This window comes from Gambusia affinis, linkage group LG05 (genome assembly GCF_019740435.1).
Source record: "Gambusia affinis linkage group LG05, SWU_Gaff_1.0, whole genome shotgun sequence".
Taxonomy (NCBI): domain Eukaryota; kingdom Metazoa; phylum Chordata; class Actinopteri; order Cyprinodontiformes; family Poeciliidae; genus Gambusia; species Gambusia affinis.
The window spans coordinates 13,393,559-13,407,670 of NC_057872.1; the positions used below are offsets into that span (position 1 = coordinate 13,393,559).

At 38.1% G+C, this 14,112-nt stretch overlaps 1 protein-coding gene across 5 annotated transcripts in view; it reads right to left on the reverse strand.

Annotated features, from left to right (window-relative positions):
- Positions 1-873: 873 nt before the first annotated feature.
- Positions 874-14,112, reverse strand: part of LOC122830639 (glucocorticoid modulatory element-binding protein 1-like) — a 32,503-nt gene continuing 19,264 nt past the window's right edge. For 2 of the 5 annotated variants that reach the window (XM_044116153.1, XM_044116154.1), the window contains exons 3-11: positions 12,490-12,622; positions 12,171-12,229; positions 11,846-11,967; positions 10,305-10,408; positions 8,088-8,272; positions 7,725-7,868; positions 5,308-5,445; positions 3,903-4,010; positions 874-3,809 (exon numbers count right to left, since the gene is read on the reverse strand). In XM_044116153.1, coding sequence (XP_043972088.1) covers positions 3,391-3,809; positions 3,903-4,010; positions 5,308-5,445; positions 7,725-7,868; positions 8,088-8,272; positions 10,305-10,408; positions 11,846-11,967; positions 12,171-12,229; positions 12,490-12,622 — 1,412 coding nt within the window. In that variant the 3' untranslated portion in view covers positions 874-3,390. The other 3 variants (XR_006370566.1, XR_006370565.1, XM_044116155.1) reach the window with 2 other exon arrangements.

The following is a 14,112-nucleotide window of genomic DNA, read 5'->3' on the forward strand; positions in this document are numbered from 1 at the left end:
ACTTTTTTCTTTGTGTCCGATTAGGTTTCAAGTTCAAAGTGAGCTCTCCACTCTGAATGACCTTTTCAGCTGGACTAAATCTTCACAGATGTGTTAAGATTTCCCAGTAAAGTAAACTGAGAGGCAGCAAAATGGAAGCTTCTACCCTGGTGACTTTTGAAAAAATTTTAAACTCTAATGGTCTGAGACTGTATTTATTTCATATTCCCCTTCAGAAAATGATCCTAAATTTTGATTCCATATATAAAGAGAAAGAGTTGTCCAAATTAACTGGATTGGGGGTAAAATTAATTGTCCCCAAGACCTAATTGGTGCCACAGTAGTGAGGAAGCAACTGTAACCAAGCATTTCAAATAACCAGGAATGCGTGTTTTCATATTGCAGATGTGGGTTTTTTTTGTTTGTTTGTTTTTGGGGGGTTTTTTTGGCAAACGAGGAAAGAGCTTTTGTGTCCATTTTGCTTTGGACCTCTCACATGGAAGATGAATCATAAACCCATTTTGGCTGCTGGAAGGGAGGCCGGGAGCACTTTTTGTTGTAAACCTCATTTAGAACAAAAGAGCTGTTTTCTGATCTGAAACACTTCGGTGTGACAAGAAAGCAAAACAAAGGGAGGGGGGGGGAGCACTCTGTATTAACATATAGCACAAAGGTTGATGTTGAAACAGGCCCTCTTTGGGACAACACATTTAGCTGTGACTCAGAACTAAACTGGCTATACATCTTTCAATTTAGATGTTATGTGTGGACTGAATATTAAATTAAAGGTGGCCGAATAATTGTGTTTGCTATTTCCAAAAGGTGTTTGCCACGTGGAGTCTAATATTATTAGTCCAGGATGGTAAATAAACAATCCATTGCACTCCGGATAATTTATTTAATTGTATAGAGACCAACATATGTCAAGACGAAACCTGTATTTACACCTGCTTGATATACGACAGACATGTATTTAAGGCACAATTATTAAAACAAAGGACGTATTTTGATTGGGATGTGTTGGGCTGCAATGCATTTCAATGTGCAGTAATGTGATGTTGCAAAACACTGGCGAATTCAAACAGCAGGACAGGTGTCAGCAGAGATGCTGAGAGCTTTGGAGTGATGATAGTCATTTTATCAGACGTTTTATCGACTGCCACTCATAACCACAGACAAACACCTACATCTGGACAGGCTGTGCCGTGCAGCAATGTGTAATAACATGTCATCACAGTTCTAAGAGAAGTTGTCAAAGGCAACACCATCACTGTCTATCTCAGCCTCGGCATGCAGAGCGCTGCTGAACACAAACAGGAAATCTTACCAGGAAAAACGGCTGGTTGATTATTTCTACGAAACGGCCGACTTGACGAAAGAAAGTGACATCTGTGATCGTTGGGTTAGTGGAAGCAAATATGGTTTGAAGAAAACACGAGTTATGTTCTCTGAAGGGTCGTTTACTTTTTGGCTTTTGAATCACACATTAGCTTCTGTTTTGGGAAGGGGAACTCTGGCGTTCAAATCAGGGAGAAGTGCAAGTGAAGTGAAAGTTTTTAAATTGAAAGGAGCTACAAACCATAAATAAAATTGACCCATATGTGTAATTTATTTTTTACCTGCATTGAAGTTCAAAAACAGCCCAGGGTAGAGTGCGTTTTGTGAAGAAACTAATTTGATTTAATGGTTGATCAACTATCAGGAAATAACAAGTAAATTATGAAACGCTTGCTTTAATGTGTCCTTTATTGTTTAACATTAAAAAAAATTAATTCATTTAATATAGAGTAGACTACATAGGATGCTAATAAAACTATCTCATTCATTTAAAGTAGGGTGCCAAAGTCCTCTACATTTGTAAAAATAAAAATAAAAAGTAATAAAATAATAATAATAATAATAATAATAATAATAATAATAATAATAATAATAATAATAATAATAATAATAATAATAATAATAATAATAATAATAATAATAATAAAATCTTTGTTATTAAAATTTCTGTAAAATTCAAAAGAGTTTGAGATGTCCTCTAAAACAAAACCATTTGAGAACATTCGCAAAGGGTTCTGTCTCGACTGCCAATATTTATTTTATGAGGTAAGAATAGAGAACAGTGTTAGCATTACAAGAAGATAGGTTCTTATTTTAGCAGACTTGGTGCCTCAGTTAACCTTTTCTAGTAAAAAGGGAAATAATATACTCACTCAACAAGCACAAACACCTTAACAAAATTCATAACAAGGAACATCCAGTGGGATTAATAAAGTGAATTCATTCATTCATTCATTGTTTAATATCCCCAAATGTCAAAATGTTTATTTTCTCTCCTTTTTATCTTCATTTTCTAGAAGCTACCCCTGACTTTCTGCTTTTGTTTTGAGAACATTGTTCCAGTCCAGGACAAAAACATTAAAGACATTTCCGCTGTATTTAATTTTGTGTCTTGTCTGTGTTATTCTTCCAACAGAAGATACACTGAGCTCAGTAATTGGGTGGATTTACATAGACAAAATCAGAGAGTGAGCTATTGCTGCTGTTAAGCTTGTGTATTTCTGTCCTTGGTTTCTGTCCTGGTTGGGTGCTTCTGTGTCTGTCTCTCTACTGTCCCCCCCAACTGTCCGCCACTGATACTTTATGCATTCACCTCACCTTCCTTAACCTTTTACCAATAGGTCTCAAATGATTAACTGAATCTGACTGTAATTATAATTCGGATTAAGTTAGAAGGTATGTAGATCAGGACCTGACTAGATTTGATTCTTGATATCTGTTTTTAGATAACTGGAAATTAATTAGCGGCTTCATTTTCCTGTAAAGTTACTCGAGATGTTATTTGTTGTCAACTGAGATTACAAAAAAGGTATAGAATTAAAAAGCAAAATGGTATTTTAAGTTACTTGAGTACTGTGTGTCTTAGCATTATAAAAGCAAAGAATAAGAAAATATATATCAACAATGTACTTTACAGGTCAGACAGTCAATAAAGTATTTAATTATTTTTTTTTTTTTTTTTATTGAATTTTTCTTATAAAGTGCCTAAAATTATTATATTTAAACATATTTAAACAATTATAAACATCACAATTTGTCTGGTGTGTGTCTGTACCTCTGTTTCTGTAGTTATTACACCAAAAAAATCATTTATACACCAGTCAGCCACCACAATGTAACCATTAATAAGACATTGTTCTTCAGGAAATTCTGCTGGAAATGTACAGTAGCTTTATCTGGATCTAATTTATATATCCACCATACATCTAATAGCTCTAAAGACCCAATCCAATAGACTTGGGATACCTCACAGTCAGGAAGGTTTGTTCCACAACATATTGGTGGCTGTGGAGTCTCCACTGTGGGTTTTCATTTAATCTCTTGCATTTTCCTCTCAGTTTGAGCCACAGAAATCTACTTAACGTTCTGGGTGCCATGTGAGCTTTTTGTCTTCCTCGCCTCATCACATCTGATCGGACCATCTCCAGGAAGAAGTACCAGCTTCTGTTTCATCTCTTTGTTCTTTCCTGAGGTATCTTTTTTCTCGTTGCCACCTTGGCCACCGCCGTCTGACCTGCCGGCTCCAACAAGGTGACTCCAGCCAGCGGGGGCAGAGAAATGGCTGAAGACCTGAGCATGAGACGCAGCAGATAAACCAGTGAAAGAAAGCGGACGGATCACTGTGTTTGTCCTTTCATTCAGCAGCAAGTTGTGCACACTTCTTTTCTGCTGGCTCTGACGGTGAGGTCGGAGGTGTTTCAAGGTTGAGGTCTTGTAAGATTTTCTTTGATTGCAGCTCTGCTTCCTGTGTTCCTCCGAGATCTCATCCAGCACTACACAAAACGAGATAACGGTTAATAAAATCCACCGGGAGCATAAACGTGTGGGTCATGTATTGGCTCTGGCAGCGTTCTCAACATACGCACCTTGATGGACTTTACTCTCTTGGTTCTGAGTGCACCTAAAGTCCAGGGCTTGTTTCACCGAGTCCAAAAGTCCAAACATCTCACACAGAGAATTCAGTATATGAGCATCTGATCCCAAAAAAAGTAAGCCAAAGTGTTGAATAACAATCTTTGTTCAATCATACATAAGCAATTCAGATGAAAAAAAAATCTATATTTATTAGTTTGTTTTTCCCAAAACCTTGGCATTCACTTATATTCAACTCCCTTGTTTCAATTCTTTACAGAACCATGTACACCGTAATTACAGCTGCAAGTCCTTTGGGGTTTAGACTGAGGCACATTTTTGCAAAGCAGCTCAAGTTCAATCAGTTTTCGACAAAGAGCATCTGTGAAGATTAATTTATGATGTGCAGTTCTAGTTTTCTCCCACACATATTGCATGTAGGTCAAAAGGTATCATTTTGTTTTTGTTTTACCAAAGTTTCTTCTTCTACATGATTGCTGTGTTTCCATGAAAGAGGTGTACAAAGCCTCGTGCCGGAAGAAAAACGGCGAGTGACTGAGGGTCATTGCACATAACGGAAACCCTGTAAATTCTAGACACTAACAGATACCATAGAATTGCACAAAAATCCACGAGGGACGGCGGAGTCGCTGCTCGAAATTCCGTGAAAGAGGTGTACAGAGCCTCGTGCCAGAAGCCCTTTGAAAGGCTGTTTACATCGTTTTAAACTGCATGATTGTGAGTGTGAGTGCGAATAAAAATACCAATAGGCATTTCTTTCCATATAACACAGTGGGAGTGTAACCGGTAAACCTTTTATGGATGCAGAAGCAAAAACGCCCCACTTGATGACTTTGTGTTTCTGTGTTTGAGATGAAACACAAAGCACTATGTAAAGCACTATGAAATGCCTTGCTGCTGAAATGTGCTACACAAATAAAATTTGATTGATTGATTGATTTCTTGCACTGGCAAAAAACCTTCTTATAGCAGTTTTCTGTCTGCCATTCTTCCAGAATGGTGGAGTTGCTATTAATATAAACTTCCACCTGAGCTGTAAATCTCTGCAGCTCCTAATTTTTTATTTAAAAAAACCCCTCTAAAACCTTCACAGTACATCTGGTTTTATAGTGTGTATAAATTACACATGGGTCAGCTGTATTTCATATCTTTGATAGCTCTTGATGTTATGTAGAAGTACAAGGGGTTAAATACAAATGCATGTCAGACTTTCCAGATTCTTATTTATAAAGTATTTAAAAAGCATGGATCATTTTCCTTACACTTCATAATTTTGCACTACTTTGTGTTGGTCTGCCACATAAAATCCCAATTAAATAAACAGAATCTTGAAATTGCAATGTGGGGGGAAAAGCGAAAAGCGAAAAGCTCAAGTGTGATAAAAGTTTGGGAGCGTACCCGTCTCCTGTAGGCTGCCATTCTCGCTGCGAAGCTCGACACCTTTAAGAGTGTTCACAAGTTTATCATGGAGACCAGACAGAACATCCACCATCAGGCCAGACTCTGCTACACCCCTCCAAAGTCTCATCACTGCACCTGAAGAGGATCGATTACATGATAAGAACTCTGTGCATATGAGAGTTTGGGTTTTTTTTCCCTTCCATTAAGAGGTTTAAAAATGGCCACAGAGAAATTAGAGAAAGCCATAAATGCACCAGTATAGATTTGATGCACATAAAGATATGAACTCCAGTGTGGGATGCTAAATTTAAAATAAAAAAAAGTAAAGAAATACAGTAAAGTTTAAAAAGTAATATGTGATAAATGTGGTGGAAAGGAGAAGCAAGGAGACTTCTAGGGCTGTGATTTCAAGTAAAAAAAAACTTAGGAAATGACAGAACTAGATGCCATAGATGGATAAAAAAAAACCATTTAAAAAGAAGTGAAAGGGAGAAGGTGTTAAATTGGAAACAGATGTTGAGAGTAAAGAGCAGGAAAATGGGTTAGGAAAGAGGAGCTCTCTGAAGGCAGAAAGGAGGGCAGGACGGATTTGAAGGAGAATGAAATATAACTTGACGTCGGCACAAAACTGATAAAAACAGAAGTTAGGTTAGGGTGATGAAGTGCAGAGCATGCTAGATGTGTTATCTTAGAGGAAATGAATGTATGCCCCCTGATGTTTGCTTAAACTCCTGTCACGGTGGTAAAATATTTGTAAGTGTTCCAGTTCCCATTTACATTTATAAGTTTGTTTAATTTATTCCTCCATGAGGGGAATACAAACTAGAATGAAGCACATTTCCATTGAGCTGAACAGTTCCAGCTCAAGAGATTGAGCACGCTCGCTGAGAATTATCTACTTGTTCGAAACTCGGCGACAAGCAATCCTGAACGTGCAGCGAGGTGCTTCAATCTGCTATTGAGGGCATCATCAGCGGGCCGTTTTACTGACTGAGCTCCACCTGGAACAGTGCCTGATCAGGTCACCTTTAAAAGCCTTTAAATCAAAGCTGCAGCCCCGGCAAGTAAAAAGGCCACACCTGGAAATGTCAGCTGCTGTCTGCGGCTTTATAAATGGACATGACTCTTCCCCCTGACTGTGGTCAGCAACTTTTTAAGGACAAGTCGGCAGGAGCATCCCACAACTGCCGATTCAGAGGTTCGCCGGCTCGCTGTGTCAGAGAGGTCAAACCTTTTGTGGTTGCGAGAGGCGAGACGAGAGCGATGGGTGGACAAAACCCTGTGTAAATCTTTTTGAGAACCTGCCCTACAAAAGACCTCTTCTCTTGAGAAAAGATCCTTTCTGCACATTATTTCCATCTGGCAAATGTTTTCATTTTCCTTCTTTTTTTTTTTTTTGGTGACGAGGTGATTGAACTTTCCCCTCTACAGAACTGAAAATACAGTACCTTCTACAATTAGCATCCCTAGTACAAATGTGTACACAAGCTTTAAAATGATTGATTTCAAATGCTTTTGCCACAATTATCCAACACTGATCACATTCAAGTCAAGACTTGCATAAGTTTAGTTTTCGATCACTGTCCTGCTTCATAACCTTGATTTAAGATCTGAGAAGAGCTGATGGTTGGATATCCTCAGGATTTTCTGGTAGAAGCAAAATTCATGGTTCAACAATGAACCATGAATTTTGGAGCAGCTCAGCAGCCCCCAAAACTATCACACTGCCACCACCATGTTTGAATGTTGATGTTACAATGTGTTTTTTTTTCAGAAATGATGAATACCCGAGATGTTAACAGCATTCATACCTTCTGAAAAGCTCAACTTTTGTCTCATCAGTTCTGTTTCCTAAAAGTCTTCAAATCTTTATATTTTTTTGTTTGTTTGGCTGGGATTTATGTTCTTCTTAGTTAGATGTGGTTTTGGACCCAAGATTCTATTCAATGAATTAGTAATTAATTGAATAGAATAATATTATTCAATCACTGTGTGTTGATTGTTGACAATGTTTTGTTTTAGTATAAGCAATTTTTTGATTCTATATCAAAGAATCAAATAATCTTTGTTGGAGAAACTGAACTTAGGTTTCCAAAAGAGATGGTAAATCACATATTAATTAATGACATAACAAAGATGGTGATAACTTCTCACATCTCAATGTGAGTGCACTCAATCAAAAGGTTAGATTTTTCTTTTTTTTCAGTGTGAAATTATTATCAGGACTGTAAAAATTATATACATTTCAATATTTTATCAGTACAAATTGTGATTATATGTGTCATGTATACCAAAATATGTTTAACCAAAGAATAAACAGAACATGTGACATGATGGAGGCCAACAGGTCAAAACCAGGTGACTAATTGAACATATACATTGAATCGATAGACATTATTTTGTCTTTTCTTTACCAAGTGAATCATCTCTCTTTATGTTGGCAGGATGTCCGTTGATTGTGGAGTTTCCAAGTGGTGTTGAGTCATTACTCTGCTCTGATGCCGGTCCAATCATTTCCTCCAAAGACTCCTCCAACTCCACTGCAACGCCCGCTTCCCCTTAAATAGGAACAAAGCAGACATATTTAGTTAATAAAGGGCTGTTATGTTTGTGTAAAATTATCTTCAAACTCTAAATCTTTATCATATTTTGGTGGGGGGGGGGGTTTTCAAAGTGATCTTCAACTTCTTGCTTTGAAATTTCAATACTGTAACAGTGGTTTAAGCATATGTGATTGGTATAAAAACAGGAAACTTTAAGTGCCAACTGTAATCTACCTGTCACTGCAGGCAGCTGTCCCCCAACAGGCTCGAGAGCCAAACACGACAGGCATGGTTGCACCAAGGCCCCTGGAGGAGGCCGGGTGCTGTTCATCAGCACATCGAGCTTGGTGCTGCGGCAGGTGTTGCTGCACACTGACTCATGCTGGTAGAAATCTATCTGGCCAGAGTCCATCATTTTCCTGCAAAGGGAACAGGCGGGTTACAATAATACGGCAAAGTGTCTGTGAAAACATTTTCCTTTTGCTTTCAGAGTCGCATGGGGGACGTTTGGTCTGAACAACCCTAACAGCCTTTCGCTATTTTGTTTGATGCGGGGCTTGTTGGTCAGCCCTCTGGAGGCATAAAGATAAAAAGAACAGATACCGCCTTTTGGGTTTTGTGTGTTGCCTCCCAGCAACACCAACAGCAAGTGCAAACACGATAAAGAGGTGAGAAGTGCTGCTCGAAGGCTTATATGTGAACCATTTGATCCTGCTATCATCACAGTTGTGATTACCCACTGCCTCTGGTATGCAGGCTCAGACAGACACTTAAAACAAAGATGGGCAAGTTGGATTTTACGTTAAAGAAATCTTGTAGGTGTTTCACTGCAGTGAGTCCTAAAAGTATTAAAACCCTGTTCTTCCACATTTGGTCATATTGCAACTACAAAATGTAACTGCATTTATTGGTTTTTCATATGACAGACCAACACAAAGTAGTGTGGATAAGTACCATGACAATAAAATATGTTTTAAAAATAACTATGATCAGTGTGGCATGCATTTGTAGGCATCTCCTCTAATGTCAACGCTTTGCAGAAACATCTTTCTCTTCAAGCTTTTGGAGTTTTCTCTCTTCACCCAGACTGAAACTGTTTCACATTCCTTCTTTGCAAACATAGTTCAAGTTCAGTCAGATTGGATGTAAACCATCTGTGGGCAGTTATTTTCAAACTTCTTTCAAACTCTGTTTTGAATTTAGGACTGGGCTTTGACTGAGCCATTCTCATAAAGAAATATGGTTTAATCCTAATCATCACAGCTCTGGCTTTGGTTATTTTCCGGTTGGAAGGTGAACATTTGCACCACTCTCAGGTTTTTTGCATGCTCCTATCAACTCTAACCAGCTTCCCTTCCCAATGTAAAGAAAAAAGTTTACTAAAGCATCATGGCATCATCGACATTTGTCAAAGGGGGCATGGTGTGTTCAGGAGGAATTGCAGATGTGGTTTTCAGCCACGTTGAGTGTGATGCAGAAGGTTCCCTTTTGGTCTTGTTTCAGCAGAGCACCTTCTTCCACGTGTTTGTTGGTTTTGCCTCATGGCCTGTGGAAAACTCCTAGTGAAACGGTCACAATGTACGGAGGTGGAGGTGAGGCAAACACTCAGAAAACCAGGTTGGAGTGTAAATAAATGAATTTAATGAGACATGGACTACATGAACAGGACGCCAAGTTTGATGAGGATCCGACAAGACACAGAGACACAGGTGACACTAAATACACATGAGGTAATCAGGGAACGAGACACACCTGGGAACTAATCAAAGGGAGACAGGACAACATGGAGACTCAGACACACAGGAAACTCAAAATAAACACACAGGAAAACACAGAACATGACAGAAACTTTGAATGGTTGTCTTTGAACAATGACTTTCTTATTGCCACTACATGAAGGCCAGATTTGTGGAGTATAAAAAGTTATCTAAGAGACCAATTCAACCTGAGCAGAGGATCTTTGCAGCTCCTCCACAAATATATGCTGTTGGCTTTTTTTTTTACTAATGTTCTCTAACAAACCTTTAATGCCTTCACAGAATAATGCCCATAATAATGCTGGGATTAAATTATACACCGTTTGACCCTACTTATTATCTGCCTTTATAGAAGACTGGTTGCGCTGGATTTTATGTAGGTGTAGATTAAGACGGGTAAAATACAAATGCAGATTTAAAAAAAACAAAAAAAACAATAAACAGGTATGCTACTCCTTCCATTTTTATGATTTGTATTGGTCTATCACAGAAAATCCCAACAGATGACATTGAAGTTTGTGATTGCAACATGAACAAATTTGGATGGTACTAAGGCTCTGAATAGTTTCACAACAAACTGCACAAGTCATGACATCCATGTGTTTTAAAATAATAAACATGACAGTCGGCACAAGAAAATGAAAATGAAGGTTGTTAGCAGAAAGACATGTTTCTTAATGTTTCATAATCTTACCTGAGCATTACTCCTCCCACTCTGATGGCTCTTTTCCAGTCCTTCAGAGTGGCTTTTCCTGCCAAGTGTACAAACTGCTTGGGACTAATGAGCTGGTCATTGAACTGTAAAAAGCAAGACGGGGCAATTTATGCCATGTAAACAGTGATATAAAAAGTAAAACAGGCTGTTAACCCATATAATGATTATCTTACGTTTTATTCCTCTGGAATAATTTACAATTCAACCAACCACACGAGAAATATTGTAAGGTATTAAGTTAATAGCATCATAAATGTGTTACGATGTAGACGGAAATCTGTGGAGTTTGAAATGACGAAGGATGGGAGAAAACTGCCTCAAGCAACAGGAGTAGCAAATCTTAGCATGAAAATATAAATTACTTTTTTTTTGGAGGAAGCTCATTCATCCACTTCTTTTAGTAGAAAAAGAGAAATCGTAGATTTGACAGAGTTATTTCATCTGAACATTCTTGCATTGCAAAATGTACTAAGAAAAATGTGAAGTGAATTTTTTTTCTCTCTTTTTTGATTGAAAATCATTCCCCAACAGGAGACTCATCACGGAAAAAATGTATAAAAGTCTTTCAAAATAGGAATTCAACCCAGTGTGCCGGAGCACTCAGCTGTGTGTAAAAGTGGCGACAATGAAAAGTGGTACAATAAAATTGCAAAGGTTGAAGAAAGAAAACAGGTGGACCAAAGGCAACAAAGGTCAAAACACAAAGGGACAGGAAACTAAAAGTCACACATCTTGAAAATTGAAAAATGCACAACAAACGAATGGAGATAATGTCAGAAGGAAATAGAACTTATGTATAAAAAAAATCCAAATATAAAACTTTTCTAATATCAATAAAAAAGAGACCATGGTTACTGTAGGTTAAAGATGAAAAAGCAGAGGTCTGGAGAGAAGTGGTATTTAGTAAAAAATCAAAATTCAATGATGGGACAATGTTGTTCTTTAAGTTGGGTCCAAATTCAATGAAGCCTCTAAACCTAATGTGTTAAATATCAAGAAGATTTCTAAAGCTACTGATAATACATAATTTTATATAAAAACCAGTGGAAGAGTCAATCAGTACCTCTGCTAGTAATACTCAAATGGAAATTTAGGCTATTGTCACAAATTCTCATCTTTTGTCACCTATTTTGGAGAATCATAAAATGTCTATTAGGTGGATCTATTTGTCAGGAAATAAGGTGCATGTTTTCTTTGCAAAAAAAAAAACAAAACGGCTAAAGCAATGTAAGAGTGGTCAGTTTATTGAAGTATGGAACAGTTTAAAAAATTCTCTAAAAGTGTGAGTCCATTTTGTGTTGTTTTTATTTAGACGTTTTTGTTGTTGTTGGTAGAAGTTGAACTTGTGTCCCCAGGACAAAACCTTTTTCCTGATTAGTCTTTGATTTTAATGCCGAGATAGTGAGAAGAAGAAAAAACCTAAAGGGACAACAGTACAACAAAGATTTTTCTAAAAGTGCACCCTGGGCTGGCTCTCCAGTAATAAATCAGCACTTCTTGGACAGACTCAACATACCTACCTTAACACATTGTACATTGATCCCAGGACAGACAAACTTCTTAAACAGCAGCACTGCTGTGCTGTCTCCACAAGTAATGGGGTAGCCATACTCTATCTCTGTTTCATCAGCTTTACAGTCACCTTTACAGGATACAGAAAAAAATACAAAATAAAAAAACATCACAGGAAGAATAGTCTAACAATTACAACAGTGAGATTGTCACCCAGCAGTATGCTGAGTACTATACATGTTGATTCTGTTGTATGGAACAAAATGTGTGTTTCTGTATATGTTCATTAAGTTTTAAAGAGATACTATTTTTGGTTTGCATGCTTTTACTTACGTTGATGCGTCTCTATCGCTAAAACTGTGGTGGCACTACCAGCACTGTCGCTATTTAGCCTGCAGAGGGCGACATAAATTCACATTTGAAATTAAATTACTTTGCTTTCTCTGCACTGTTGCGTTAACTTACGAATACACAGCACATACAAATACAAAAAGGCATTTTTCAACACCAATTTAGCTCATACACAGATATGCTGGGAAAATAATGGTTTTGTTGTTTTCTGTTTTGTATTCCCTGTGATTCTGAGATGAAAACTAAGATTTAAACTCCCAGGCAATGAGCAGACTGGTACCCCTCAGCGCAATCTTCTTACCCATTTAGCTGCAGGATGATTTGTCTCTGATGGTTGTTGTCCCTGCAATCCTGCTTCTCTGTTTTAACCACCATGACTTTGCCTGAAGGCTCAGAGACCCATTCGGCAGCAGCCATCACACCTCCCAGCAGGGCTGTACAGAGACAGCAGGTGAATCACATTAATGTTCAGATCAAACACAAGTACTTTTCATTACATGATCTGAATAAAAATCCTTTCCTGTTGAGTTTTATAGTGTTCCAGAATTAATGCATGCCAGGGTTAAAACAGTCTCTGCATGCTGGGATTTTCTAGATGAGGAATGCAGCTTATTCAGAACATTTTCCAACTTTAATGTGAGAGGTCCCACACAGTTCAATAAAAAAAAACTATTTATTGGATGGGGGATAAGAAAAATCACAATACCCTGGTTTGATTTATTGTTAGTATTCAGTGGTCTTGAGTTCACACCTGCTATTGTTTGTAGGGAATCTGATCAACTTCCTGAGTTATCCTGACATTTATTTACATTGTTTAGCTAAAATTATCGTTCACAATAAGGTGACAAGAAATTTAAATAATTTAATTGTACAAAAACATCAGGCAACAGAAGAGGCCTAAAGTTCCTCCAAAATATCATTGCTAAAACAGTATGCCAAAAATGACTGTCTCAATGACCGATGGATTTATCCTTGGTGATGAACTCCAAGTCTTTGAGATTAGAAAATGCTCTTTTCCTAATCTTTAGCTCCATACAAAGATCTTTTGCCAGAAGGAGCATGTTAGTGAAATTAAATAACCCATAGTTTTCAGAGAGGTTCTTAATGTCAATGTCCATTCATTAGATGGGCACAAAACAATCAATCACACAAACACCGTGGCGCATAACAGTAATTGGGGAAAATTTCAAACAATAGTGGCATTGCTGTAGCAGTGTCAGGAAGGCTGTGAGGCCGAAAGTAACACAGAATAAGCCTTAGGAATTTTAATGTCCGGATTAAATGTAGAAAGTTAAACTTGAAATGTTTCGTCATTTATGTGAGACAAGGCACGATGGGAAACTTATTTCAATTCTTAAGCTCTTTTCACAAGCTACTTTCAATTTGACAGTGAACGCAAATACAGTTGATGCCTTTGCAATAATAAAACAAAAACAGCCTGTCTTTCAGGGAAATTTAACGAAAGGAAGAGAGAACTGATCACAGTATCAGACAGACTATAATGAACTAAATAGGCTATATTCAGCTGCTTCTTCAAACTATAGTCTACATTGGATTAGCATACCCGGACAGTTGCGTGCCTTGCTTACCCTCTTCACAGTCTTACACTGACGTCTGTTGGTGCGGCATCACGCACTCCTGTCGCGCGTTCCCGTCCCACACAGGATGCACAGGGGGGGAAGGGGGGTCCACTTACACTCCTCACACTCTACGGTGTAAACAGCGTAAAATAATTAGTCCTCCGCTTGTTCAGATGGACACGGCAGTATGAGCCAAGCTGTGTCGCTGCGCTTCCTGCAGCCAACGCAGCGTTTGCCTGAGAAGCATCTGTCCCGCTGTCACGAGAACCGCTCTGTTGGCACGCGATGTGTAACTCGGTCAAACTGCTCCCGTGAGGCTGGATTTGAGCGCCACTGTAAAAGTT